Source organism: Molossus molossus, unplaced genomic scaffold, assembly GCF_014108415.1.
Source record: "Molossus molossus isolate mMolMol1 unplaced genomic scaffold, mMolMol1.p scaffold_m16_p_6, whole genome shotgun sequence".
NCBI classification, from domain to species: domain Eukaryota; kingdom Metazoa; phylum Chordata; class Mammalia; order Chiroptera; family Molossidae; genus Molossus; species Molossus molossus.
In genome coordinates this window covers 24,808,500-24,835,626 of record NW_023425399.1, presented here as the reverse complement: position 1 = coordinate 24,835,626, position 27,127 = coordinate 24,808,500, and the positions used below count along the sequence as shown (strand labels likewise).

The following is a 27,127-nucleotide window of genomic DNA, read 5'->3' as shown; positions in this document are numbered from 1 at the left end:
CTAAATAAATATATATCATTAATACTGAGTCAGAAGAACACAGAATTTTAGGGTTAGAAGACAATTCAGGTATTATCTTCTCTAGCCATAACCCCACCCCAAATTTACAGATAAGGAAAATGAAAGCTAAAAAACTTACTTGAATTATTAAACTAAAGTCACTCAGTTAATCAGTGTACACTGGATTTCTAGTCTAAAGCTTTTTCCAGTACAATTAAAAAAAAAAAAAAAGCCAAAACATCAGGATAGAGTTTTTAGTTTTAGTACAGTTTAATAATTCCCCAGGTTATTATTGGCCGTGGAATGATTCTTCTACATTAGGTAGGTCATGTTCTGCTTGACCAAGTGTTATTTCATATTATTTCAAGGATAACTGCTTGTGTTGTTTATCCATAATGGGGGTTTGGAAAATAAGAAACATGTTTGCCTTTTAGGAATGGAAAGGTGGGTAAAGAATGGGTATTAAGTAATAAACTAGGGATTGGAGATACAGCAGTAAAAAAGACAAAAACTGGTAGGTTAACGCTAACTGAGTGCCTATTATGTGCATTATATTATGCAATAGAAGATACTGTTATAATCCTCATTGTACAGACAAGGAAACACATCCACAGAAAGGTTTTGTAATGTGCACACAGTCACACTCTAATAAATGACAAAGCCAGGATCTGGACCCAGCAGAGACAGTGGTAGAGCAGTATCAGTGTTAGAATTCTGACTGGTAAAATATTTTGCCAAATGAAAATTTATGACAGAAAATTCCTAAGACACTTACAGAGGCAGATAAAATAAACTCCCTGCTTTAAACTGACTTGCTTCCAGATTGGCTGAGAAGGTATATTCCTTCCTTTCTTGGATTTGGATCTCTAGGTCCAGGAGTCTGAAATCCTGGAGGGTCAGCATTTGATCTTCCCTCCCTGCCCTTTAACAACCCATGTTAGTGCAAGTCAGTAAAGAAACTCATAAAGTACCACTCATATTGAAAATTCTTCTATAAGCACACATACTTCAGAAAGTAAGAGTTTAAAAAGGCTAGACTAAAAATTTGCTCAAGAGCCCTGGCCGGTTTGGCTCAGTGGCTGGAGCGTCGGCCTGCGATCCAGAGAGACCCAGGTTCGGTTCCCGCTAAGGGCATGTACCTCGGTTGCAGTTTGCCCCCGGCCCTGGGTGGTTGTGCGGGTGGCAGCCACTCGATGTGTCCCTTTCACATCAATGTTTCTCTCTCTCTCTCTCTCCCTCTTCCTCTCCCTCCCACTCTATCTGAACAAAAAATGGAGAAGTGTCCTTGGGTGAGGATTAAAAAAAAAAAAATTTGCTCAAGAGAAAACACTAACTTTTCAAAACAGCAGCAACAACAACAAAAAAAACAACTAAAAATATGTTCACATCTTCCAGGTGTAGTTTGATTGCTCCCCCCCCCCCCAAATCAGCTTTGGTCAATAAGATAACATTTATGAAGAGACACTATATTCTTCACACTGAGCATCACAAGAACCTGAGATTACACAGAGCAATTAATAAAATAATCATTGCCTTCAATCTTATATTGTAATCTAAAATAGGATGGATTAATATTAAACATTTCTTGAAGGACATTAGGTTTGAGTTAGTTTTTGAAGAAGAGAAAAGTCACCTATTGGTGGAAAGGATTAAAGAAGGGTATAGCCCTGGCCAGTTTGGCTCAGCGGTTAGAGCGTCGGCCTGCGGTCCGGAGAGACCTGGGTTCGGTTCCCGCTAAGGGCACGTACCTCGGTTGCAGTTTGTCCCCAGCCCTGGCTGGTCGTACGGGTGGCAGCCGCTCGATGTGTCCCTTCACGTCGATGTTTCTCTCTCTCTCTCCCTTCCTCTCTCTCCCTCCCACTCTATCTGTACAAAAAATGGAAAAAAATATCCTCGGGTGAGGATAAAAAAAAAAAAAGAAGGAAAATGACCCTGTGATGTTGCTGGTAGTATCCCAATTTAGGGGAGTAAAGCAATAAAGGATAGGGGAGTAAGGCTCAGAGAAGTTAGATAATTTTTGCCCTGTATCACACATAGCAAGTCAATAGAGAAAATCCAGATTCAATCCCAGGTCTGTTGGTCTATTAAGAACATATTCTTCCCACATATACTAGAAAAAGGCAACGACAAAATTATTGGGGGGTTACATTTATACATCAAAAAATTCATTCTAAAAATATTTCTGTCATAGAAATAGCTATTTCTGTTGGTATTGTTTTAAACAAAAATGCAAATATAACTGATTATGATATAATTTTGATTTCTAAATATTCTCACCAAAGTTCCCAGCTTGGAAAAGTAGATCACTGTGATAATCTTCTCTAAGTGTGATTTCTTCTGGTCTGCTTTGGTTCTGAGTAAATTTTTCTAAAACATCAATAGCACTATGGGGAAATATAAGATTGAAGAAAACATGTACAAGAACATGTTTTGTAGTATATTGCAAAACAATAAAAAAAATCCCTAAAACAAAAAATATTTATTATAAAAATAAAGGAGATTTTTATTTCCTTAGTAGTATTTTTTATAAATACTAGTTTCTTATACATGCATATTATCTCCAGGATGCCAAATCCAATGGTCAACTCTCAGTCCTATCTTACCTACTCTAATCAATAGCATTTGAAATAGGGGTTAACTTCCTTCCTATGGAATACTTTCTACTTTTGGCCTCTGGGATACCACTCTCTCTGGATTTTCTTTCTACCTCATTGGCTGCTCCTTTTCCATTTCCTTTATTAGTTCTTCTTCATCTCCCAGACTATTATTACATTTCAGGAATGACCCCACACTCAGTTTGTAGATCTCAATCTCATTCTTTCCCTTACTCCCTTCTCTCCCTTTTAAATCTACACCTACTCCCTTGAGGCTCTCCTATGATTCATGGTTGAAGTTCCATCTATATACTCACAACTCCCAAATTTATATATCCAATCCAGACCTCTTTCCTGAATCACAGCCTCAGATATTAAACCTACTTACCTGCTCCCCTTGGATTTATAAGAGTCACCTCAAAACTTATATCCAAAATCTAATTTACTTCCTTCACCCTGCCCCTCTTAAACCTGCCATTCCATAGTGACCCTAATTACACCAAGTGGTAACTCCATTCTCATGCCAAAAATCATATAGTCATCCTTCACTTCTCTCAAGGCCATATTCAATCAGCAAATTCTGTTGGCTCTGACTTCAAAATATAGTCATAATTTGACTTCTACCACATTGATAAAATGAAGACAGAACCAATGATATATACTGTCATCCCTCACCTGGACTTCTTACTGCAATAATTTTCTCATAGGCTCTCTGCTTCTTCCCTTTTCCTCTTACAGTAAGTAGCAAAAGGGAACACATTGAAATCGAATCAAATCCAGTCACTCTCTTATTTAAAACCCTCCTGTGCTCCCCAACTAAAATAAAAGTCCTCATTGTAGCCTACAACACCCTACATCTGCATTCCTGGCTATCTCTCTGACCTCATTTCTTACCATTCAGATCCTCATTTACTCTACTCCAGTCTCACTCGCCTCTTTGCTGTTCCTTGAAAATGTCCAGTGTACTCTGCTGTAACACCTTTCTCTCCATTTGCTCTACCTGAAACATTCTTCCTCCCTTACTGAACAATTTATTTGCTCCTTTACCTCCTTCAGGTTTCTGTTCTGATCTTATTAGAGAAGTCTTGCCTGACCATTCTATTACTTATTTTAGTTTCTATTTCTCTTCATAATGATGAGCATCTCCTGTCATAATGTATATTTACTCGTTTATTTGTTTATTGTCTGTCTACTCCGACTAAAATGTAAGATTCATGCTGCCAGGGGCTGTGTTTTATTCATTGCTATCTCCCCAGTGCCTAGAACAGTGTCTGGTATATGAAAGACACCCAATAAATATTTACTGAATGAATGGATGAATAGACTGTCAATATTGCAGACTACATTTAGCAAATATAATGATACATTTTTGGTGTACTTTGAAATTTCACACTAAATTTAGGTCTTTGTCAACTGCATGTTTACTTCATTTGCTTTCATATCTGAAGATGAAAACAATAAAATATCAAGAAAGTCACACTGAAGGAAAATAAATAAAATAATGTACTTCACATTCTGGATTTCAAAATCATGAAATTCTTCTGGCAGTGTGATAGCACTGTAAGCGGCCTCAAAACTCTCTTTTGGAAGGTCAACTAGTCCTGAAAAGAATAAAAAAAACACATTCAGTAAGCAATGCTACTGTATAAAATAAGAAATGCCCAACTAAATCTTTTTTTTTTTTAAGCAAGACTTTCTCTCACTGTACTACTGCTTAGTCTCCTAACTGGGTTCTCTGTGTCCACTCCTACCCCTCTTCAGTCCATTCTTTACAAAGCAGCCAGAGTGATATTTTAAATATAAAAACAGATCAGATCACTCCCATGCTTAAAATTTCTAATCAGGGCCTCTTCAGCCCTACAAACCTATCAGCATCATCTAACTACACTCTTTCCCTCACTTACTATACTCCAACCATACTGGTCTTTTTGTTCCCTGAACAAGTTAAGCACTTTTTCACCTCAAGACCTTTGCTCTTGCAGTTCCCTCTGCCCAGAATGCTATTCCCTCAGGGACTTTTTAGATGACTGGGTATTTCTCATTCTTCAAGTTTGAGCTTAAATTCTATCCTCTCAGAAATGTTCTTCCTGACTAGTTTAACTAAAGTATAAGTTTTTGTTGTATTAATCTTTTTATATTCCTTCACAGCATAATCACAATCTATAATTATTGTAATAATTAAAAAACCTTTTTCATCATCTGATTTCCTCACCAGACCAAAAGGGACCTTATCTGTCTTGTTTGTCCTTGTATCCTAGAGCCTAGCATAGTGTTTCACATAAAGTATAGGGTCAATAAATATTTGTGGAATAGATAAATGAAATAATGAACAAATGAACCACATTTGATATCATTATAATTCTACCCAGAGATTATATAAATATTTTAAATTAAAAAAGCACCCTGTCAATCCTGATTCAACAAATATTAATTGAGGGAATAATATGTACAAGGCACTGAGAAAAGTACTATAAGAAATTCAGAGCCCTGGCCAGTGTCGCTCACTAGTTAGAGCATTAGCCCATGCACAAAGTGTCTTTGGTTGGATTCCTGGTCAAGGGAACATACAGGTATGTTCTCTAAAAATAAATGGAATCCCTGGCCGGTTTGGCTCAATGGTAGAGTGTCGGCCCACTGACCAATGAGTCCCAGGTTCGATTTCCGATCAAGGGCATGTACCTCGGTTGCAGTTTGTCCCCGGCCCTGGTCAGGGTCGTGCAGGAGGCAACCAGTCAGTGTGTCCCTCTCACATCGATGTTTCTCTCTCTCTCCCTTTCTCTCCCTCTCTCTCTACCTGAAGATAAATAGAAAAATATCCCCTTGTGAGGATAAAATAAATAAATAATAAAATAAAATTTTAAAAAATAAAATAAAATAAAAATAAATGGAAAAAATATCCTTGGGTGAGGGTTAACGGCAACAAGATTACTTTCACTATACTCACCCTGTAATTATAGAGTGCCACCAATTAAAAGAGCCCACCCAAAATAAAAATACAAAAGGGAACCAAGATGTATACCTGGGCGAAATGTCATCTTCATTTTAAGCAATGCTTCATTGCAATCTGCCAAAAGATATTTTGCCTTCCTATTATAGATTCGAACAACTCCCAAAAGAAGGTGTCCTGAAGTTCGAAGTGCAATTTTCACCTTTCAATAATTTTTAAAGTATTAGAATATTAAAAATTAGATCCATAAACTCTGTCCTTTGAAAATTACAAAATTATAAGAATTTCTTCTCTTTTAAAAGCAGACATTTTGTATTCTTATTTAAACTCAATCACTTAACTTTTATCTTACTTAGTAAAATAGTTAACTTTTCTTTTTCAATGTAAATAATCTAACGTGGCATTTAAGTGAAGTATGCTATTATTGGCTTTAAGGGAAGAATACAGTCTGCAGTCAGGCAAACTTGGGTTCAAGCCTTGGCTCAACTGCTGAGGCTGAGTCATTTAACCTTCCTGAATTTCAATTTATTAATAATAGCTGCAATTTACCATATACTTATTCTGTGCCAGGTACTGTCCTAAGGGCTTATGATTCATTAATTTAATTTTGACAATAACCTCTATTTACAGAAGAAAAAACTGAGACTCAGTTATATTAAGTATGTAATGCCCAAAGTAACCCAACTATTAAGTGATGGAACAGGAATTAAATTTAAATTTGACCAACTCAAAAGTTCATACTCTTAAGTTCCACACTTGACTGAGGATTGTTGTGAACATTAAAAAACTAAAGAACATAAAGTCTAGTCCACTGCTTTACATGCAGTTGGTTTTCAATTATAATTTGTTCTCTCAAACAGAAAACTTAACTTATAAAATATTAAAATTATTTTAATGTAAATTCTAATAGTTTGGTATAGTTTTTATAATAAACATAATACTTTATTGTTTATGAAGTGTTTTCATATATATTTTCATTTATACTCAATACTTTTTTCTACTCTACCTATTTATTCACCCATTATTTTTTTAAAGAAATACTTATTTGGTACTACTATGTACATAGTAATTTGATACGGAATAAGAAAGGACTATAAAATAGGTATAAAACATGGCCTTTATCCTTCCAGGTCCAACCTATTTATGATAAACAAAAAATAATTAATTACTAACAGACACAAATATATGTATATGTCAGACAATAAATGCTATAGGAACTAAAAGAGAGACAATTTGAGAAGTAAAACATCCCTGGAAATGTGTTTCATGATATAATGTATTTTTAATTCCTTTCCTCTTCATAAGTCATGGCAAATACATACTATAATTTAAGTAATAACATACCTTAGGTGAAATAATTTTTTCAATGGTTATCTCTAGATTACATTCAGACACATGGGTCTTTGTGAGTTTCTTCTCCCAGTGAGCTGCAAGCCAGATTTTGGCCAATGGCCCTCGCTTACTCATAAGTACATGTGTGTAGAACATATTGCCTGTATTCCTTCGTTGTATTTAACAAATGGGAGAGAATATTGAAAGATATTTAAAATTTGATTACAAAATATTTTTAGTGCTAATTTACAGCAAGCAAAAACACTTTTCATTAGTTCTATAAAATAACACTCAGATTATCTGCTAGTTCAATGTAGTGTTCAATTCAAATTATTTTTTGTAAAGAAGAAACCCTTATTTAAAATATAAAATAATAAACTAATGACAGAGCTCTATTAGATAGTGAATCACACTTGATGTAAGTATATCCTGATCACTGATCGATTTTTACATTTTATTTATTTAATCCTATAAAAAGTTTGAGTTCTCTTATTAATATGGTCAAATAAATAGAGGAGGAAGCCTGGAAAAAAATAGGATATAGAAATAGGAAAAAAACAAACAATGAATTGGAAAGGGTGGGCCAAACTAAGTAAAGAGAACACAGGTCACTTCTTTTCTAAAACTTCAGAATTTGAGAAGTGTTGGATTATTGATTTATATCCAGAAGCTGAATTTCTTGGTTCTTTGCAAGATGCTCTGGTTTATTCAACAATATATTATGTTTTGAAGTTGAAATAAGGAAACTCCAAGGGACCATACAATGGAAAACAAAATAAAATAAGAAACTATAAGAAAAAAAATAAGAAGGCAAGAAAGGACATAAGTCAAATCGAAATGTTTTGAGAGCCCTGGCCAGGTGGCCAGGTGGCTGGGTGTCCTCCCATGCACCAAAAGGTTGCCGGTTCCAACTGAGGTTTTGCTCCCACGCTGATGTTTTTCTCTCTCTTTCTCTTCCTCTCTCTCTAAAAATCAGTCATTTTTTGAGATAAGAGTGGTAAAAGTAAACCACGTAAGACAAAGACAAAGAATTTATGCATATTTCCACACGTTGCGCTATTCCCAGTTACATCACAGGCTCCACTATTAAGCAGAGGAATGTGACAATCCGTGGCCGGGCTTGCCGAGGAGGGTCAAATGTGTGGCTCCCATACAGGAATCTTAAGCTGCCACTATAAAACCTCCCTTGTTTCTTCTCTACTTCAAGTTTTGAGAAAAGGGCAAATCGAGCCAAAACGAACACAAAAACAAAATCAGCCACAGAATTAAAAATTTAGCTGAACTTGCCCATTTGCACCCCAAGCATCAAATGGCCGGGCCCCAAGGAGAGGCCACGCAATCCACTGAGCCACAGCCCCGAGTGGGCAGCCGGACATTTCACTGTGTACGGCCGGTGTCTGCCTCGGTTCCCTATTCTTTCTGGTCTGTTTGGTCGTCTTGGAATAATCCCGGCTGCTGTGTGGTAACTGTCTCCCTGGCTGAACACCGCTCACTCAGCACTTTCACCAGAGGGTGCTGATTGCACGGAGGGAGAATCAGTCGGTGGGGCGAGGCCTCGCCGGGCCGCCGGCGGTCAGTGACCTGGAAGCCTGCGGTGTGCCCTGGGGGAGCGGAACCTGCGACCCTTCGGTGCGCGGGAGGGTGCGCTAACCACTGACCACGCCGGCCCGGGCCAGGTCATCTTTTAAAACCGCTCCCAGAGGTATGATTACGGATGTATTAAAAAACACAAACCAACCCTGTGATTTACTATTCCTGACACAGATTTTCCTGAGCTCGTACCCCTCGCGCCAAACAAAACCCCCCACGAAACCCCAACAAGTCCTGAGGGTGATTTCGGGATTGGTTTTGCTGCAGGAAAAGTAAAGCGAACGCAGGACCCCGGAGCCAGGGAATGGGGGGCTCCAGAGAACACCAAGGACGGAGGGGCCGCGCGGCAGGCGCGGGAGCGGGGCCGGAAGGGGCCGCGCGGGCGGGATGCTCGTGGAAGCCCGCGGGGCGCGGGGCGCGGGGCGCGGGGCGCGGGGCGCGGGGCGCGGGGCGCGGGGCGCGGGGCGCGGGGCGCGGGGCGCGGGGCGCGGGGCGCGGGGCGCGGGGCGCGGGGCGGGGAAGGGCAGTGCCGCCGGTGCAGCGCTGTGAGGAGGAGACCGCGGGCGCCGAGCGCAGGGACGCCGAGGGCCCCTCCCGCAGACGGCTCCTCCGAGCGCAGGGCGGGTGCTCCCAGAGGGTCCACCGCAAGCACCCCTCCCGCGTGCAGGGAGGAGAACGCGCCTGCGGCCCCGGGAGTTTCTCCCTCAAGCGAGCCTCGGGGCTCGCGCCGGGGATGCGGGCGGCCGCGGCCCCCATCACTCGGCCGGCTTTCAGCAGCAGGTCGCCCGGCCCCGGGCTGAGTCCTACTTTTAGCGCGGGATCTGAGGAGCTGCAGCCGAGGAGCTGCAGCCGAGCAGGGCGTGGGAAGAAGACTGGCTGGGTCAGCGCGTCAGGTCTGAGGCGCTTCGCTCCCAGAGAGGCTGGGCGTCCGCGAGTTGGCGGAGGGGCGAGTGGGCGGGGCGGGCGAAGACCGGGGCGGGGCGAGTGGGAGGGGCGGGGCGGGCGAAGACCGGGGCGGGGTGAGTGGGAGGGGCGGGGCGGACGAAGACCGGGAGGGGGCGGGGCGAGGGGCAGGACAGAGGTTTGGGGCGGGGATAGGGCGGGAGTGGGGCGGGGAAAGGGAGGGGAAAGGGCGGGGGCGAGGCCCTTCAGTCTAAGTGCCGCGTACTTAGAATTAGTCACTATAGCCTGACAGGTGTGGCTCAGTTGGTTGAGGTCCTCCCATGCACCAGGAGGTTACTGGTTCTGTGTCCGGCTCCGGGTCAGGGCACATGCCTGGGTTGTGGGCCCGATTTCCAATACAGGGCATGCAGGAGGCAGCCAATGGATGTTTGTATCTCTCTCTCCTCCCTTCCTCTCTCTGAAACCAATAGAAACATATTTAAAATAGAATAAAATTAGTCACTACACCTGAAGATTTACAGGTCTTTCCCAAATTTGACAAGAACCCTAAAAATTAACATGGTATCAGGCTTTTCCACTTACCCAATACATTCAATAAAAGCTTTACAACTTAAAGAACATTGTTTAAACTATCCATGAAAAGTTAGTCAATCTTGTAAAAACTGAATTCTCTTCTTTATTTATAGAAAGATAACAAAACCATGTCTTATGAGATGATCAAAGAATATACAGCAAAAATATGTGAAGAAAAATTATTATAGTCCTTTATTATGCAGCTAATTAAAATACACTGTTTCTAGATTGTATGTTTGTAATATTTGTCAGCTTTTTAAACTTTGTAATTTGTTATGTATTATGTTATTCTAAATTTTTTTCTTTCTAATCGAATTCTGTATTTATGACTCTGTATTTATCTTCCTTGAGAAAAGAATACCCTACATTTTAAAAGCTTCAATCGCTACAAAACCTGGTTCTGTCCTTGCCCAACCCTGTTCCTTTCGCGCCCTGTGCTCTAGCCGTATTGGAGTTCCTCTATGCCCATTGCTTAGGAAAGTGCCTGACACATAGCAATACCAGAAAAATATTTGTAAATGAATGACTCAAAAACTGGAATACTAGAATGTTAACTACATGAAAACAAGTTTTGTCTGCTTTATTCGTTGCTACATTCCCACATGTAGAATAGTGGCTGGCATACAGCTGGTGCACAATAAGTATTTTTAAAAATAAATCCAGGCCTGTTAAACTACAAACAATGCTTCTTTCCATTGCCTGCGGTTAGTCCCAGTTTTCAAAGCATTTCCCCTAGATCCTCCTCACAGATTTAAGAGGTGTCATTTTCATTTTAGAGTTAAGGTTAAGTGGAGGCTCAGAGAAGTGACTTGCCCCAGGTCACTCGGGGGCAGAGTTGAAATTTAAGCGCAGATCTCAAGGGCCAGAAATCCTTAGCTGTCTTGGCCCTCCCATAATATGCCCCACAATAAGAAAGCAATTGGTGAAAGAGCGAGCCAGTCCTTCAACCCGGAGCAAGCCGTATCCCGGAAGACTTGCTGTGCATGAACAGCAGGTGGCGCCCATCCACAGAGTAGTTCCTAGTCTAATAGTATTTGGTTAAGAGACACAAAAACATTTGTCAAACACCAAACTTTGAACTGCCAGTTTAATTTGCTCTCAACTATCCTGCTTTTGCTTCCTTGGCCATTGATTTTTTGGGGGGCCTGGATTAGAAAAATCTAGTCTTTCCCTCCTAAGGGAAAAACCCAGTTCTCCACCTCCTGTGTAGTTTTCCTTTACTTTTACACGGAATGTGTCACTTCTTCTGGTCACCCAATGTGTGGGTGTTTTTCCTCAACCCAAGCAATCCTCTATGGCAACAGCTGGGTGTCCTTCAATTTAACACAGTTCTGACATCTATTTGGAGACCCCACAGGTTAAGGGCTCAGTCCCACAAGACTGTTCACACCCCACTTCAGATCCAATCAGTAGTAGTAGGTCCCCAGGTTACCTACAACTTCCATCCAACTTGGCTACAAATCAGAGGTTTCCTTGACTCCCTTCTTGGTTCAACTGATTTGCTAGAATGGCTCACAGAATTCAGAGAAACACTTACTTAACCTTTTCCAGTTTATTAAGGAATACAGATGAACAGCTAGATAAAGAGATACACAGGACAAGGTCTGGGAGGGTCCTCAGTGCAGGAGAACATCTACATCCTCCTGCTATGTGGATGTTTCCCAAACTGGAAGCTCCCCAAATTCCCTACTAGTTGGATTTTATGGTGGCTACCTCATGTAGGCATGAACAATTATTACCTCCATTTCCAGCCCCTCTCTTCTCCCTGGAGGATGGGGCTGAAAATTCTAAACTCCTAATCATGGCTTGTTCTTTCTGGTGACCAACCCCTATCCAGGAGCCCACCCAGAGTCAATATAACTTAGGAATTTACAAGCGTTTTAGAAGCCCTGTGTCAGGGTCAAAGACAAATATTAGAACAAGAGGTGCTCCTAGTGCTCTGAGGACAAGGAAGCTGGTCTGTTGAGAGAGAACGGAGCATGTGTCTGACACCCTGGCACTCACCAGACCCTCCCTCTCTTCTCCACATTGCCCAGCTGCCTCCTGAGACAGGCATGACTTATTCTATCCAATGGGCTGTGGGAGGAAGGGACCTATATCACTTCTTGTCTAACCGTCACAGAACCAGTGTGTGACTCTACAAATGTATCTTCCTTGCTGTGGCATCTGTTGGTTCTGGGAGCCTTGAGAAGGGGATGCTGGCTGGTACCATGGGGAGGAATTGCTGCTGTGAGGTGAAGAAGCATTGCTGGTGGTGCTCATAGGGACAGGAAGCTACAGAGAACAAAGATGAAGAAGCAAGTTCTTTCCCCCTCCTCCAGGCCTGGGGTGTCCCTCTAGCCCCACCCTGATCATTGATAAAATTAAACAAACTCTAACTTGGAGTACTGGTAACTCAGAAATGTGGTTCATGGAGCCCCGGCCCCAGCCCCAGCCCCAGCCCCAGCCCCAGCCCCAGTATCACAGTGCAGGTTTTTTGAAGTATTTATTTTTAACTGTTTTAAAATATAACACAAATATTACCCTTTTCACATTTGTAAGCATACAGCTCAGTGGCATCAACATTCACACTGTTATGCCACCATCACCACCATCCATCCAGAGTATTTTTCATCTCGCAGATCTGAAACTCTGTACCCATTAAACAACTTCCCACCCCCCACTCTCCAAGCTCCAGGAAACCGCCATTCTACTCTGTGTCTTTATGGATTTGACTACTCTAGGCACATCATATAAACAGAACCATACAATATTTGTCCTTTTGTGACTGACTGGCTTATTTCACTTAGCATAATGTCTTCAAAGGTCATCCATTTTATAGCATGTGCCAGAATTTTCTTCCTTTTTAAATGGCTGAATGAAATTCTGTTTTATGTTTATATCACATTTTGTTTATCCATTCAGCTGTCAACAGAGAAGTATTTTTATATTATCAAACATGATATTAAAAATTCCAGGTTAGTCTGACTATAAATATTGTGCATATAATGCAAACCCCCACACTTCATGCCTATATGCAATGGGTTCACTTTTTCAAAACCATAAAAATAATATTCTAACAACGTGCAAGTTGATTTTCAAAAATAAAAAGGCCTACCAATAATCAGAATCTAAAAGACCTTTTATTTCCACCTCTTCCATTTTTTTCAAAGTTGTAACTGCAGCACCCCATTCAGGTGAGTGTTCTGCCGCATCACAAACCTTGTTGCCTGCTAATACAGGGTTGTTCTTGCCAACTCGAATGAGTGAAATGCTGTTTTCTTCATCACCTCCCTCCTTTGCTTCTATGAACATTTGGATTGTATCCCTCAGGACTGTTTTGGTTGCAAATGAGGGAAACCCTACTCAAATCACTTTAAGCAAAAACAAATTGGTGTGCGTGGTGATGGTGGAATTAACTAGTTTCAGCCACTGGAAAGAATGCAGGAGTAACTCATAGAACTAGGACCTGAAACCAGGGACTAAAAGGAGCAAGCGCTCTACCTCTCAGCCTAGCTCTCTACTTCCTTTTTAAGATTAGCCTCTTTCTTTCCTAGCACAGACAGGTCGTCCTCATCTGGCAGGGAACATGGCCTCTGGCAGCCTCAGCTTTGCAACTGCTATAGAACAAGCATCCAGGTAGCAACCCCAGAGAAGGGCTGTGATTGGCTGTGTTGAGTCACAAGCCAACTCACTGGGCCAATCATGTTAACCATGCATTATAATTGGGCAGGCCTGATCACACGTCCATCCTTGTGGCCAGAGTGGTGACAGGGTCTGTTGCTTTCAGATAAAGGGGAATGAGAAGTCCTGCTGGGAAGTCAGAAAGCAACCATGGAGCCATTACAAAAGATTCTGTTTTTCACCATGGCAAGACTCGATAAACAACCTTGTACACTGAGTTCTTTGTTTTAACAATCACTTTTTGAGACATTCCCAAGGATAGGATTATTTTACAGTGTTTTTCAGACGCCATATAACATATCGGTGTTTTCAAAGCATGTTCATATCCAATATCTTATTTGTGCCTCATTAAAAATGCTGTATAAGTGACAGAAAAAGAACCAGCAACACAGAGAAGCTGAGTGATGGGTCAGGGACACTAAGTGGATGAAGGCAGAGATGAACATAGAGACTTCTTGACTCCCATTCCAGTGCTCCCTCCCAGTAACATCACAAACTTACACTAGTGGTGATGGTGGGGGTTCAAACCTATGCTCCTTTCTAGACAGTTAAGGAAGGGAGCTTCGTCTGCTGTCTACACCTTGGAGGAGCTGGGCCAGCCGCCTGGATGACATGGGCTTGTGACCCTGGCCTTCAGAGCCTGCTCGAGCTCTGATGGGTGAGGCCCCTCTGCTGGACATGGCATCCTCCCAGTGGGCACTCTCAGAACGCAGCTCCTCTAGGATGCTGTGAAGATGCGTCAGTGTGACCAGGAGCTTCTGGTCTTGGATCTGCATCTCAGCCTAGGAAAGAGAACAAGTCTGTGAGGAGGTGGGCACTGGATATTCCCCCAGAAAGCCCATTCGCATTATAGTCTCATCAGAAAACCCACAACCTCAAAGAAGCCGTTTCCACCAAAGCCTCAGTTTCTTCATCTGCAAAGTGGAAACCAAATTACTCACCTTTCAAGGTTCTTATTGTAGCCAGCTCAAAATGGTTCTATTCTGTTCTATGAGATGCTGACTTGCTTTTCAGACACAACAGACCAAGACCACAGTCATGCATCCAGGGCATGGTACAGAGGAGAGATCTTTGCCCTGCAGCTGCACCCAAAACCAGTCTCACCACCGTCACTATCACCAAAACGCCCCATGAAACCAAAGGACCAGAACATAACTGGAACTTGAACACTGGAACCCTTTCAGAAGTCAAGGGTCCATTGTCCAGGAAGATTTGGTATTGATGCCCCTTTACCATAAACAGCCAGGTTCCAAGGTCCTCTAATTAAAATGTGCCCCACCAGCACCAACCCTTTCCCATGGTGCCCTGAAATCCTTGGCCTCATCCAGAGAGCAAGATGGATCTGGGGCACCCCTAGGTCTCCCATCTTCTCAGTTGGTGCCTTCTTGATCAACAAACCTTTCCTTACTCAACCCTGACGTTTTGAGTTTTGGCCTTTTGAAGCATTGGGCATGCTGACTTTGGTCCAGTAACATTATGAAGACTGAATGAATTAGTTCCCCCTCTAGAAGATGACATGCTGAACTACCAAGGTCTGTGATTGTCTTCATCATCATCATCATCAAATATTCTTCTCCTTATTTACAACCCCACTTATATGCTATTGCCCTCACTGTAACAAATGGTTTTACAGGTATTAAGGGGATAGTGACTTCATGTGAAAGTGAAGGATACCCTGTGGGCAGGCAGGAGCCCTTTCGAGTACTGCTTCTCAGCACCAGGTCTGGGGAATCCTTGGGTCCCAAAAACCCTTTCAGGGGGTCAGCGAAGTCAATGCTACTTTCATTACAATACTAAGATATTATTGCCCTTTTAGGTTCACCCTATGGACACACTGAAGTTTCCCAGAAGCTCCGATATGTGAGATGGCATCAGACTGAGCGCAGAAGCAGGTAGACTCCAGCTGTGTTCTATTAAGGGAAACACTAAGGAGATTTGCAATGTGGTAAATCAGTGCCACTCTTCTCAGTAGATGTTCTCTTTGAAAAATGTAGATATTTTAGACAAAATATTTTATTAACATATGAGTTTACTACTGTTATTTTTAAATGCATAAATAAATAAATAAATGCTAAAACTTTCTCAGTTTCGATGTCTAATTCAATCAATATAGCTATAACTCACACAAGCAAGAGTTTTTTGGTGTCCTTAATCATTTTTAAGAGTGCAGAGGAGGCCTGGCCAGTGTGGCTCAGTGGACTGAGCATCGTCCCATGAACTGAGAGGTCCCAGTTTGATTCCCGGTCAGGGCACATGCCTGGGTTGCAGGCACAATCCCCAGTAGGGTGTGAGCAGGAGGCAGCCAATCGATGTTTCTCTCTCACATAGATGTTTCTATCTCTCTCTAAAAAAAAAAAAAAATCAATAAAAACGTATTTTTAAAAAAAAGAGTGCAAAGGGGTTCTAAGACCGAAACTTGAAGAACTGCTGCTTTAGGACTCTACCCTCACTCACCCATCTCCATTCCTCCCATTTTCCCCTGGGAATGGTTCCCCCACACATTGTTTTCTCTTATGCTTCCTCTTTTAAGATGCTAAAATTATCTTTCTGACTAGGTAATTCTTACACATGATATAAAGCTACAAAGAAGCATACAGTGTCAAGTGTCCCCCACCTCATCCCACTCCATGTGACCACTCGGTCTCCTCCCGCAGAGGTGACCACTGGGAATAGGTTTCCCTTCTGAAGCTGCCTGAGACTCAGCAGATCAGGTATGTGCATTCTCAACCTGTCTCTCTGTCTTTCTGTCTCTGTCCCCTCCTCTCTCTGTTCCTCTCTAAAAGATCGTTACTAACATTTCTCCATTAAAAATAGAATTTTTAAAGATTTTTATTATTACTTTTTAATCCTCACCAGAGGCTATGTTCTATTGACTGTAGAGAGAGGAAGGGAGGAGTAGAGAGGGAGAGAGAGAAACATTGGTTGGTTGCTGCCCGTATGTACCCCAACTGGGGATCAAACCTGCAACCTAGGTATATGTCCTGACAGGGAATCAAACCCACAACTTTTTGGTGCACAGGACAATGCTCCAACCAACTAAGCCACCTGGCCAGGGCTTAAATTTTACTTTCATGACAAACTAATTACTTTACAAATAAGAAGATAAAGCCCATTTCTTCCACCCCAGTAGCAGTAATACCACCAAGAGAGTAGACAGCTAAAAAGAGGAAACTTGAAGGTGACCACCCCTGAGACCACGCAGCCATCCCTTTCTAATTCCTGGGAAAATGTTGTCTGTGTTTTCTCTTTGGGGTTTTCCTCCCACACTTACACATTTTTTTTTCATCCAGCTCTTAGCACCAGCTCTGGGTATGTGTCCGTGAGGACCCGATGAGGCACGGAAGCAGTGTTAAGGGACGTGGTGGACTCTCTGTCTTTGGCTTTGAGGGCCCCAAACCCAGGCTAAACTGGCTCCACCAGCAGGGAAGTGTCCTTTCTCACAATGCAGAGGTGCGGTGCGGAGGCCAGCTCCGGGCTCGGCTTGCTCAAGCTTTGCAGTGTGCAGCTCTGTCCTGATGAACGCCCCTTAGTCATCAGCTGGTTTGTTCGCTCCCCTCTTTTAGATCTCACCAGGACTTGGGGGCTTATATGATCCCGGGCAAGGAGGGTGAGCACTGGACTTTGGTCCATGGTAGTTGTTGGTGTTACTGATTTTTTTCCTTCTGCTGCACGAAGTGACTGTCTAGTGTTGGTCCTTCCCTGACAGTCAAGTGGGGCTCCTTGGCTGGGCTCCAAGGGGACCTTATGGAGTTATGTAAACTGCATGTGACTGGGCAGTTCACAAGTCAGGAATTAGCAAGAGGATACTCAAGGCCCCCATCTTTTGGCATCATGTGCAGGGAGATGCCTGAGCCTGGGGGCGCTGTGCCCCACATAGGCTTCCCCCACCTGCCTTGCTCCTCCTCTCTATGGGGTGTGAGAGAGAGGTACTTTATCAGCTGGAAAGTGGCATTTTGGGTTCAGGCACCAAACAGTCTCAGCATGGGTGCCCAGTATTTAGGGAAGCATGGGAAGGCCCACAGGCCAGTCTCTGGGAGCCCGAGGATTATAAAAAGCACCAGTTCCTGCTGCTGGAATCCCCTGATCCCAAGAGAAGCCCTACTGAGGCAGCCCCCCTGCTGCCGCCCACCCTGGGTGAGGATGGGGTTGAATCCCAGCTAATCTGTTGTGTGGCAATCCAGAAAGGTAATTTTTGGACAATCCTGTGTATCTTTCCCCAGAAGGAGAATCTGGCGTATTGGGACATAAACTTTGGGTTCCTTCTGAGGCTCCCTAAACCACCTCCTTCTTGATCTTAACTGTTATCCTCATACACTTAACTGATATCCTCAGGCACCCTTTCTGGTTTTGAACTTGGAGAAAACACCGCAGGGAGAGGCATACAGCCTAGCAGCCACCACGAAACTAAGAAACATAACTCAGGAGAGTTAGCTCAGTTCAGGAGCGGCAGTGCTCCCTGGGTGGACCTTTACCAACAGGCAATGGGAGACAAGAATGAGCAGGGCAGATACATTTCCTTTCTTTCTCCCTCCCCCAGGGTGCAGATCCCCCTTCAACCCTTGCAGAGAAACCCTGCAGCCAGATTAGTCAGCTGCTGAGAGAGCCACAGGGCCTCCTTAGGACTCCTGCAGTGGCAGTCAGCTCGGTAAGGCCGGGCATCGCCTCGCCTCTCTGGCAGAGTGATGGCTTTTGCCTCCACTCCCTGCGTTCTTCACTCTCACTGCTCTGGGCTTGCACCTCCAAATAAGTCATTAGTACTCCAATCTTCGTGCAAGCCTCTGCTTTATTACAATCCTGACCCAGGTGGACATAGTTCACCCTGGCTAAGACAGTGCGTGCACTCCACGTCCACCTTGGTCAGGATCGTGATGGCCAAGTACATGTGCCAAGCAGACACTGAGTGGATTATACCATCTCCTCACCGAATTCTTAGAGTAACCCCTGCAGTGTCGGTACTATTGTTCTCCCCGTCTTATGATAAGTAAACTGAGGCTCAAAGAGGTAAAGCCACTTCTAGAAGGCACACAGCAGCAGAGTTGGGCACATACCCAGGCCTCAGCGTAATTTCTAAAACCAGTCTGGCAAGCAGTGCACCCAGAGCCGCCTATGTAGGCCGTGACCTACTTATCCGTGCACCTGAGACGCGATTGTGCACTGCGTGGCTGGTCCCAGAGGGGTGCCTGCGGGGCCTGCACCCCAGCTTGCAGCCTCTGTCCAGCTGATGGGGCATCTGGGAAGGGGGACCAGCAAATCTTGGAATATATGGGGTGAAGGCGTCAGGTAAAAAGAAATGCAAAGCCTTACCAGCTCCTTCCTCAGCCACTCCAGGGTCTGTCCAAGATTCGGGGTTGGCTCTTCTGTTTTCATCTCAGTACCCTTGGGAGAGACCTTGACGCTGATCTATCTGGTGATGGGCCTGACAAACCTTTGACTCATACAGTCTCCTGCCTGCTCCAGGCTGAAAGCAGAATCTGGCCAAGTCACTGAGGATGAAGTTAATGAGACCAGGAAGTGGCTCACATTGGAAAATTTAGCGTTTTTTTTTTTTAAAGGGCTTCGGTGCTCTGAAGAGAAAAAGGAGGGAGGGCAGAAGGGAGACCATTGGGCAACGGTGCCTCATGCCTGCGAGTTCCAGAATCCAAGATCTGATGCCAGTAGGATCCCAGAGACTGTAAAGCTTTACGTGATAAAAACAATAATTATTATGGGAAAAGGTGTCCCCTGCTGAGGGCTCTAAGTGACACATATATACATCTGTAATCTCTCTCTGTAAAATATATATTTCTATTATTTATAAATAAAACCTCATTTGTTATATATTATATAATATGTACTATATACAATAGATGTTATATATATATACATCCATATATATATACACATACATATATATATATATATATATATATATATACACACACTCCATCTGTGTCCCCCATCCCCTCCCTCCATTTCTCACCTATCCATAGAGTCTAGATAAAGGGAAATGCTCACTCTCCAAGTCCGCTTGCTTCTGGGATGTCCAAATGTCCCATTTGCAGCAAATGAGATCAAAACAGAAATTTGCTGTTAGACTTCTAGGAAAACTTTTACCTAGTTGATAAAAGGAAAAATGTCAACAACGCTCCTCCTTTATTCCTACTTTCTTCCCCTTCTTTCTGACTTGAATGGGATGTGGTGCCTGGAAATACAGTAACCCTCTTGCAACCCTAAGACAAAGGCCAGTAAACTTCATAGGCTTTGAAGTCACCGAGTCACAGAATCACCATCGGCATCTACCTGTTTTGTGAGACAGTGAACCCCATTTTTAACTGGGCAAACACAGTCCTAATCAACACACCATTTGTTCTTCTCAACATGCTATGAAGTATATATCATTTAATCCTCTTTCAGAAAACACTTACCGAGTGCCTACTGTGTACCAAGTTCGGCTGCAGATGCTGGGGATATTACTCAAAATCAGAGACTAAGGTCCTGCTTGCCTGGAGCTGGCATCAGAGTGGACAAAAAGGGACAAACAATAATCAAATTCATACTATGATGAAAACAATTAGGACCTATTCTCATGTAGGGTTTTTAACCATTTTTTATCCTATCCACATGAGCTAGGAACCCAAACTAATAATTAACATAGTGATCCCAGATAAACAGCTGAGGTAACTCACAAAACAAACTCAACCCATTTTGGAGGGAACACCCTCAACCCAGGCTACACAAGCTGTCCATAGATAAAACTCCCCTAAAGATGAACTTGAACTTATAACCCAAAATTACAAAACACACAAGGAAACAAGCCACCATAAGTGAGAGTCAGCAGACACCTTCAACAGCAAGATTGGACCCTTCCTCCCCTAATGAAGATAATGAAGATAATGAAAAAGTATTTCCAAAAGAATTAAAGTCATACAGGAAGGAATAAAAAAATAAGAAAAAAAACACTTTTTAAATTTTATTTTAAAAAGTATGTTTTCGATTTTCTTAGAGAGAGAGGAAGGGAGAGACAGGTAGAAACATCAAAGTGAGAGAGAAATATCGACCAGCTGCCTTCTGTGCACCCCCTGCTGGGGATTGAGCCCGAAACCCGGGCATGTACCCTAACCGGGAATCAAACCAGGACCTCTCAGTCCATGGGACGATGCTCAAACCACTGAGCCACACCAGCTAGGCAAGACACTATTTATTTTTTTTATTTTTTTATCCTCACCCACAGATATTTTTTCATTTATCTTCAGATGGAGTGGGAGAGAGAGAGAGAGGGAGAAACATTGATGTGAGAGGAACACATCTATTGGTTGCCTCCCGTACAACCCTAACCAGGGCCGGGACCCAACTGCAACTGAGGTATGTGCCTTTGACCAGAATCGAACCTGCGGCTCTTTGGTCTGAGGGCTGATCCTCTAACCACTGACCCAAACCAGCCAGGGCAAGACACTATTTATTTTTTGTTGTGGTTTGTTTGTTTATCCTCACCCGAGGACATTTTTCAATTTTTTGGTTCCGATAGAGTGGAAGGGAAAGAGAGGAAGAGAGAGAGAAACATCGATGTGAAAGGGACACATCGAGTGGCTGCCACCTGCACGACCCAACCAGGGCCGGGGACAAACTGCAACCGAGGTACATGCCCTTAGCGGGAACTGAACCTGGGTCTCTCGGGACTGCAGGCCGACGCTCTAACCGCTGAGCCAAACCGGCCAGGGCAAGACACTATTTTTTTAAAAGGCAGATTTGACAGATTGGTAGTTGCCAGAGTTGGGGGGGAGGGGAGCAAAATGGGTAAAGGTCGTCAAAGGTACAAACTTCCAGTTATAAAAGAAATAAGTCATGGGATGTAATATACAGCATGGTGACTATAGTTAACAATACTGGGTTGCATATTTGAAGTTGTTAAGAGAGCAAATCTTAAAGCTTTCATCACAAGACAAAATATTCTATAACTATGTATGGTGATGCATGTTAACTAGACTTATTGTGGTGGTCATTTTATAATACATACAAATATTAAATCATTATGTTGTATACTTGAAACTAATACAGTGTTGTATATCAATTATACCTCAATAAAAAGGCAGACTTGAAAAAGAAATTAAAAGAATTTATAGAAGTAAAAGTTATAGCCAATATTTATAAATTAAAGAAAAAAGTGCATATTTAGTGCAGCTTTGGAATATAGAGCTAGGGCAGTGGGTACAGGACGCAGGGAGGCAGATTGGGACTCAGTAGGAGGAAAGCATTGCTTGGAATCCTTCCAAGCAGTAGGCACTCAGTGGAGCATGGAAGCACAGCCCAGATGGTCAGGGAGGCTGGAGAAGGGGCTTCACTGCTCAGCAGTGGGACCTGGGCCTCCTTCCCAGTCTAAGATGGACTGGGCATGAGAAGGGGTGTTGGATAGGAAGTCAGGACACCTGGGTTCTAACCCAGCTCTACCAAACTTTCTTTGTGAACTTAGACCACATCTTTTCCATCTTTGGCATAATGAGACTCAAAGGAGTTACTAAATTGAGTTGTAAGAAATGTCACATTCCTTGTACATTAGGGTTTACAGTCTGAGATGCATGCTGATGACCACATGCAGAGAAAATTGTATATCCAATTTCTCCTTGTCCAGTTGTCACCCTTTAGAACCAAAGAGGATCTGAGAGACTCTTGCCTGCCATATTCACAACCCTTCTGAACACAGGGGCCAGAAATCATTTCTTCTCGGCAGGTCACCATGCTTTGTGCCACATTACCCTGTAATTATGGGGCAACTGCCTGGATCAGAGATGGAGGCCCTGCCCGAGGAAATCATCTACAGACTAGAAGGAAGGAGACCCTCGGCTTGTGGCTGACTGGTGTGAAAGGAGCTGTGTTCCGGCTGGTGACCAAATCAGATCTCTTGGAGAAGGAGAATTTACCACAGGTACAGAGGTTGGATTGTCACAAGGACACTGTCACAAATCTCTCCAGAACTCCATTCTTTCAAACAACAATAGTTTAATTTTGCTTTTGAGCTTATGGGTTGGTGGGATGGTCTGCATCAGACTTCATAGCTGCAGATTGGAGCCTGCTTCATGGGTCTCTTGTCCTCCTCCAGGAATCGCTGGGCCACTGGGGCGTGTTCTTCCCTTCTCAATGGCAAAGGAGAAGAGAGCAAGTGGAACCACGTGAGGCCTCTGAGGGCCAAAGCTTAGAACTGTCAACTGTCACTTTCACCACATACCATTGAGCCAAGTGAATCACTTGGCCAAGCCCAAAGTTAGGGGGCAGGAATGTGCACTCTACCTAGGAAGAGGTCACATCAAGTGTGTGGAGTTGAATAAAGTGCTCATACAGCTCAACAAAAGGAAGACAAACAATCCAAGTAAAAAATGGGCAGAAGACCTGAATAGACACTTCTCCAAAGAGGACATACAAATGGCCAAGAGACATATGAAGAAATGCTCAATGTCACTAATCATCAGAGAGATGCAAATTAAAACTCTGAGGTATCACCTCACACCTGGAAAAATGGCCGCCATCAACAAATCATCAAACAACAAGTGCTGGCGAGGGTGTGGAGAAAAGGGCACCCTAGCACACTGCTGGTGGGAATGCAGACTGGTGCAGCCACTGTGGAAAACAATATGGTGTTTCCTCAAAAAATTAAAAATGGAACTGCCATTTGACCAGCGATTCCACTTCTTGGAATGTATCCTAAGAAGCCTGAAACACCATTCAGGAAGAATATATGCCCTATGTTCATAGCAGCACTATTTACAAAGCTAAGATCTGGAAATAGCTCAAGTGTCCATCAGTAGATGAATGGATAAAAAAAAAAGCTGTAGTACATTTACACAATGGAATACAATGCAGCTGTAAGAAAGAAAGATCTCTTACCCTTTGAGATGACATGGAGAGACCTGGAGAACATTATGCTAAGTGAAATAAGCCAATCATCAAAGACAAATCTCACTTATTTGTGGAATATAATGAACAAAATAAGCTGACAAACAAAATAGATCCAGAGACATAGAAGTAGGGAACAGACTGACAAACCTCAGAGGGAAGGGAGGTTAGGAAGAGATAAACCAAAGAACTTATATGCATATATGTACAATCAATGGACACAGACAACTGTGTGGTGAAGGCGGGGCAGGGGAGGGGGATGGGAGCGGGGAGGAAGATGTCAAGGGAGGTAAGGGGAACATTTGTAATACTTTCAACAATAAAAATACATTTTTAAAAAAATGTGTGGCGTTGGGAAGGGGTGAAGAAGTGAGACCAACGATTCTACACCAGGAAGGGAGTTAGTTCAGAAGTGGGCCCGAGGCCTGGAGGGGCCCAGAGGGAAGGTGGCAAGCAGAAATCAGCAGGTGGCAGGAGCTGGAGACGGGAAGCATGGCTGGGCGGCAGTAGCAGGAGACCCAGAAAGATTCAGAGACTTGACAGATAATGTAGGATAATTAACATTTATTGATCTCTTACTGCAGACCAGGTATCATACTAAGCCCTTGCCATACATAACTTCATTTCATCTTCAAAATCTTTTTTTTTTTAATCCTCACCCGAGGATATTTTTCCACTTATCTTCAGAGAGAGTAGAGAGAGAAAGAGAGAAACATCAATGTGAGAGATTGCCTCCTGCACAACCCTGACCAGGGCCGGACACCGAACTGCAACCAAGGTATGTGCCCTTGACCGGAATTGAACCCAATACTCTTTGGTTCGTGGGCCAATGCTGTGACGGCTGAGTCAAACTGGCCAGGGCCATCTTAAAAATCTTATGGCTGCAATTCCCAGACCATGTGCCAAGGCATCCTGAGGCATGACAGAAATCTCACGGAGTCACTGCAAAATATTTTAAAATTTCAAGAGAAACACAATAACATCTGTTGGGTACTGTGCACACTACAATGATTAAATAACTAAATAACTGCCAGGCATTTCTTTGGGCCTCGTGCACTGTCAAAAAATTACTGAAATGCTAAGGGTGCTATGAACTGAGAAAGTTTAGGAACCTCTGACCAAGATGGAGCTACCATTGTTATCTACATTTTATAGTTGATTACAGATAGATCCAATTATTAGCCCTTTTTACAGATGAGGAAACTGATGCTCAAAGAAGCACGGATTTTCAGAGGATCACCCTGAAGATAAGCAACAGGTGTGGAATTAGAACCTCTTCTCCCTGACTTCTGTGGGAGGTCTTGCTTTGTTGCCTTGAAGTGATAGACAGCCAAGTGGGGGCTCAAGTCAGCCACCTGCTGACCTCCCGGGCAGGCCCAGTGGGTTCTCTGCCCAACACAGCAGTGGGGTTGATAGGAAAGCGTGGCAGTTAGAGTCGGTGCTCTATCCTTGGCCACCAGGGCAGCCACCTATTTACCCGGGAAAGCCATTTCTCGTGGTTAACTTGTTTTGATGCACTTTCATTTATTTTTAATCCCACTCTTAGGATCCTGGCTCAGAGCACATTTTATTTCGTAGGCTTAGAAAGGCTTGGCACATGGGCATATGGGAAGGTGGAGCCAAGAGGGCTGGAAAGGAAAAGAACTTAAACTCTAAATAATAAAAAATGTCTTCACCAAATACAAAAGCCAGAATTGCCACCTATTCACCATCCAGGGGCAGCTAATACTATAGCTCATGTGCATCTGACCCTGCACTGGATGCTGGGGGTACAGGGATGCTGGGGGTACAGCGGTGAGCAAGAAAGTCCTTACACCTGACCTCGTGGGCTTATGGTCCAGCTAGTGAGACAATTCATTTGTACAATGGATCAAAAATTGTACTTTATACCACAAGCCTGGCACATATATGTGTAAAATGAATATATGACTGAAGAAATGAATTTGCAAATGAAGAAACTATGGCTCAGATGAATATATGAGTTGCCCAAGCAATTGAGTAGCTGTAGCAGAAATAGGTTGTCTTTCGATACCCCTTCTCCGAATCACAGCAAAAGACACTGTTCCCAGTCTCCCTTGCAGGTAAGTGTGGCCATGTGATTAAACCCTGGCCAATGGGATATGAATGGGAGTGATTTGTGCCATTTCTGGGTTGTGCCCTTAAAGGAAGGAGAAGGGTTCCTGCCTCTTCCCCTGTCCTCCTGCTGACTGGAATGTAGCCATAAGGGCTGGAGGTGGTGCAGCCATCTTGATGGCAGAGCAACAAGATAGAAGGACCTCAGGTCTCTTGAGACAGGTGAAGCCACCATGCCAGGCTTAACTTCCAAGTATACTTTTACAAGAGACAGATTAAGTTCTGTTTTATTAAAACACGATTTTTTTCATCCCTTTAATACAGAAATCAAACCAATGTCCTAAAAATGTGGCAGCAGAAGTCAGGTCCCTTGACCTCCCCGACTCAGGCCCGTTCTATAACCCTCCCACCTGTCTATTTTATTTTCTTCCAAGGCTTTTCTTATTCATGACCTGATCTGCTCCTCACAACAGCTCTGTGAAGTTCATAGCAGAGAGAGGACTTCCATGATGCTTACAGCGCAGACAGGAAACCTGAGGCGTGAGTTGTAGGTGACCTGCCCTGAGGCACATGGGCAGAGTTCCCCTCGTTTCATGGATGGGGCAAGTGGACTCAGACTGGTCATCTAGCTCTGCCTCCATTTCTTACTCCCAGTCTAGGGCTCTACCCACCCTTGGGGCTGACCCCTCTCCTATTCTAGGCACCTTAGCCCTCTCCCCTATTTAGTAAAATAAAAATGAGGTAGATGTTTAGCAGAGAGAAGCTTCCACATGTTAGAGTCCTCAAACCCTCCCCTGCTCCCTTCCTCCCATGTGAGCATATGCCATCGTGCCAACCAGGAGTGTGGGGAAGGAGTGCAGTTGTCTTGGGGGTCCCCACACTGCCTCTTCTTCTGTAGCTGTTTATCCCCTTCCAGTGGGTTCCCCCTTTGACCTAGACAAGCAAAGCCAGTAAGCCAATCACGTGTCTTCTGCCTTTGTTCTGTACCTGTGTACTCACGGGCCCTGAGCACGTGCTCTGTACTTCTGTATTCTATAGAAAATGCTGCCAGGGCCCCATCCGCACCCCTCAACACTCACCTTCTCCATATGTGCCCAAGGCTTCCCACTGCACAACACACGACTCTCTGCTTAAGGAACATGCTTGACCTGTGCAGAGGAGAGGCTGGAAATGCTGGGAACAGCCCTTCACAGTGACAGTCAGGTGTTGCAGATAAACACCTCCCTTCCCTTGGCTCCTAGGTAGGACAATACTCAGTCCAGCAGGATTGACCTCCAGTTGTCCACTGCGGTCACGTGCTCATCAACACACCTGCAGTGCATGGGAACCTTCCCTTCCTGCCTCACTTCCCCAGTCTTCTACTGTGCTTCCCGGGACCACCTCCCAAAGAAACCCCTTGCCCTCAAATTCTTGTCTCAGTTCTAATTCTGGGAGAACTCAACCTATGACACGTCCTATCCACATGTGCCTTGTACACGAGTCTGGAGTACCTCTTTAAGAGCACACCTGTGCTGGACATGAGTGTCCTGTGTATGGGTATTCGGACCTTCTGTTCTGTACACAGGTTCCCTGTGTACATGTGTCCCAC

At 43.6% G+C, this 27,127-nt stretch overlaps 2 protein-coding genes across 3 annotated transcripts in view; both read right to left on the bottom strand.

Moving 5' to 3' along the window:
- Window positions 1-7,063, bottom strand: part of RAD21L1 (RAD21 cohesin complex component like 1) — a 34,990-nt gene extending 27,927 nt beyond the window's left edge. Inside the window, exons 1-4 of one of the 2 annotated variants that reach the window (XM_036245430.1) lie at window positions 6,886-7,063; window positions 5,614-5,743; window positions 4,102-4,195; window positions 2,278-2,384 (exon numbers count right to left, since the gene is read on the bottom strand). In XM_036245430.1, the coding sequence (XP_036101323.1) occupies window positions 2,278-2,384; window positions 4,102-4,195; window positions 5,614-5,743; window positions 6,886-7,029 (475 nt within the window). In that variant the 5' untranslated portion in view covers window positions 7,030-7,063. The remainder of the gene's footprint in view (window positions 1-2,277; window positions 2,385-4,101; window positions 4,196-5,613; window positions 5,744-6,885) is intronic. The other variant, XM_036245432.1, reaches the window with a different exon arrangement.
- Window positions 7,064-14,150: 7,087 nt separating this feature from the next.
- Window positions 14,151-26,627, bottom strand: CUNH20orf202 (chromosome unknown C20orf202 homolog). The gene is given in 4 exon segments (XM_036244738.1): window positions 14,151-14,384; window positions 18,907-19,005; window positions 19,007-19,060; window positions 26,619-26,627. Coding segments are annotated over 4 exon segments (396 nt in total).
- Window positions 26,628-27,127: the final 500 nt, after the last annotated feature.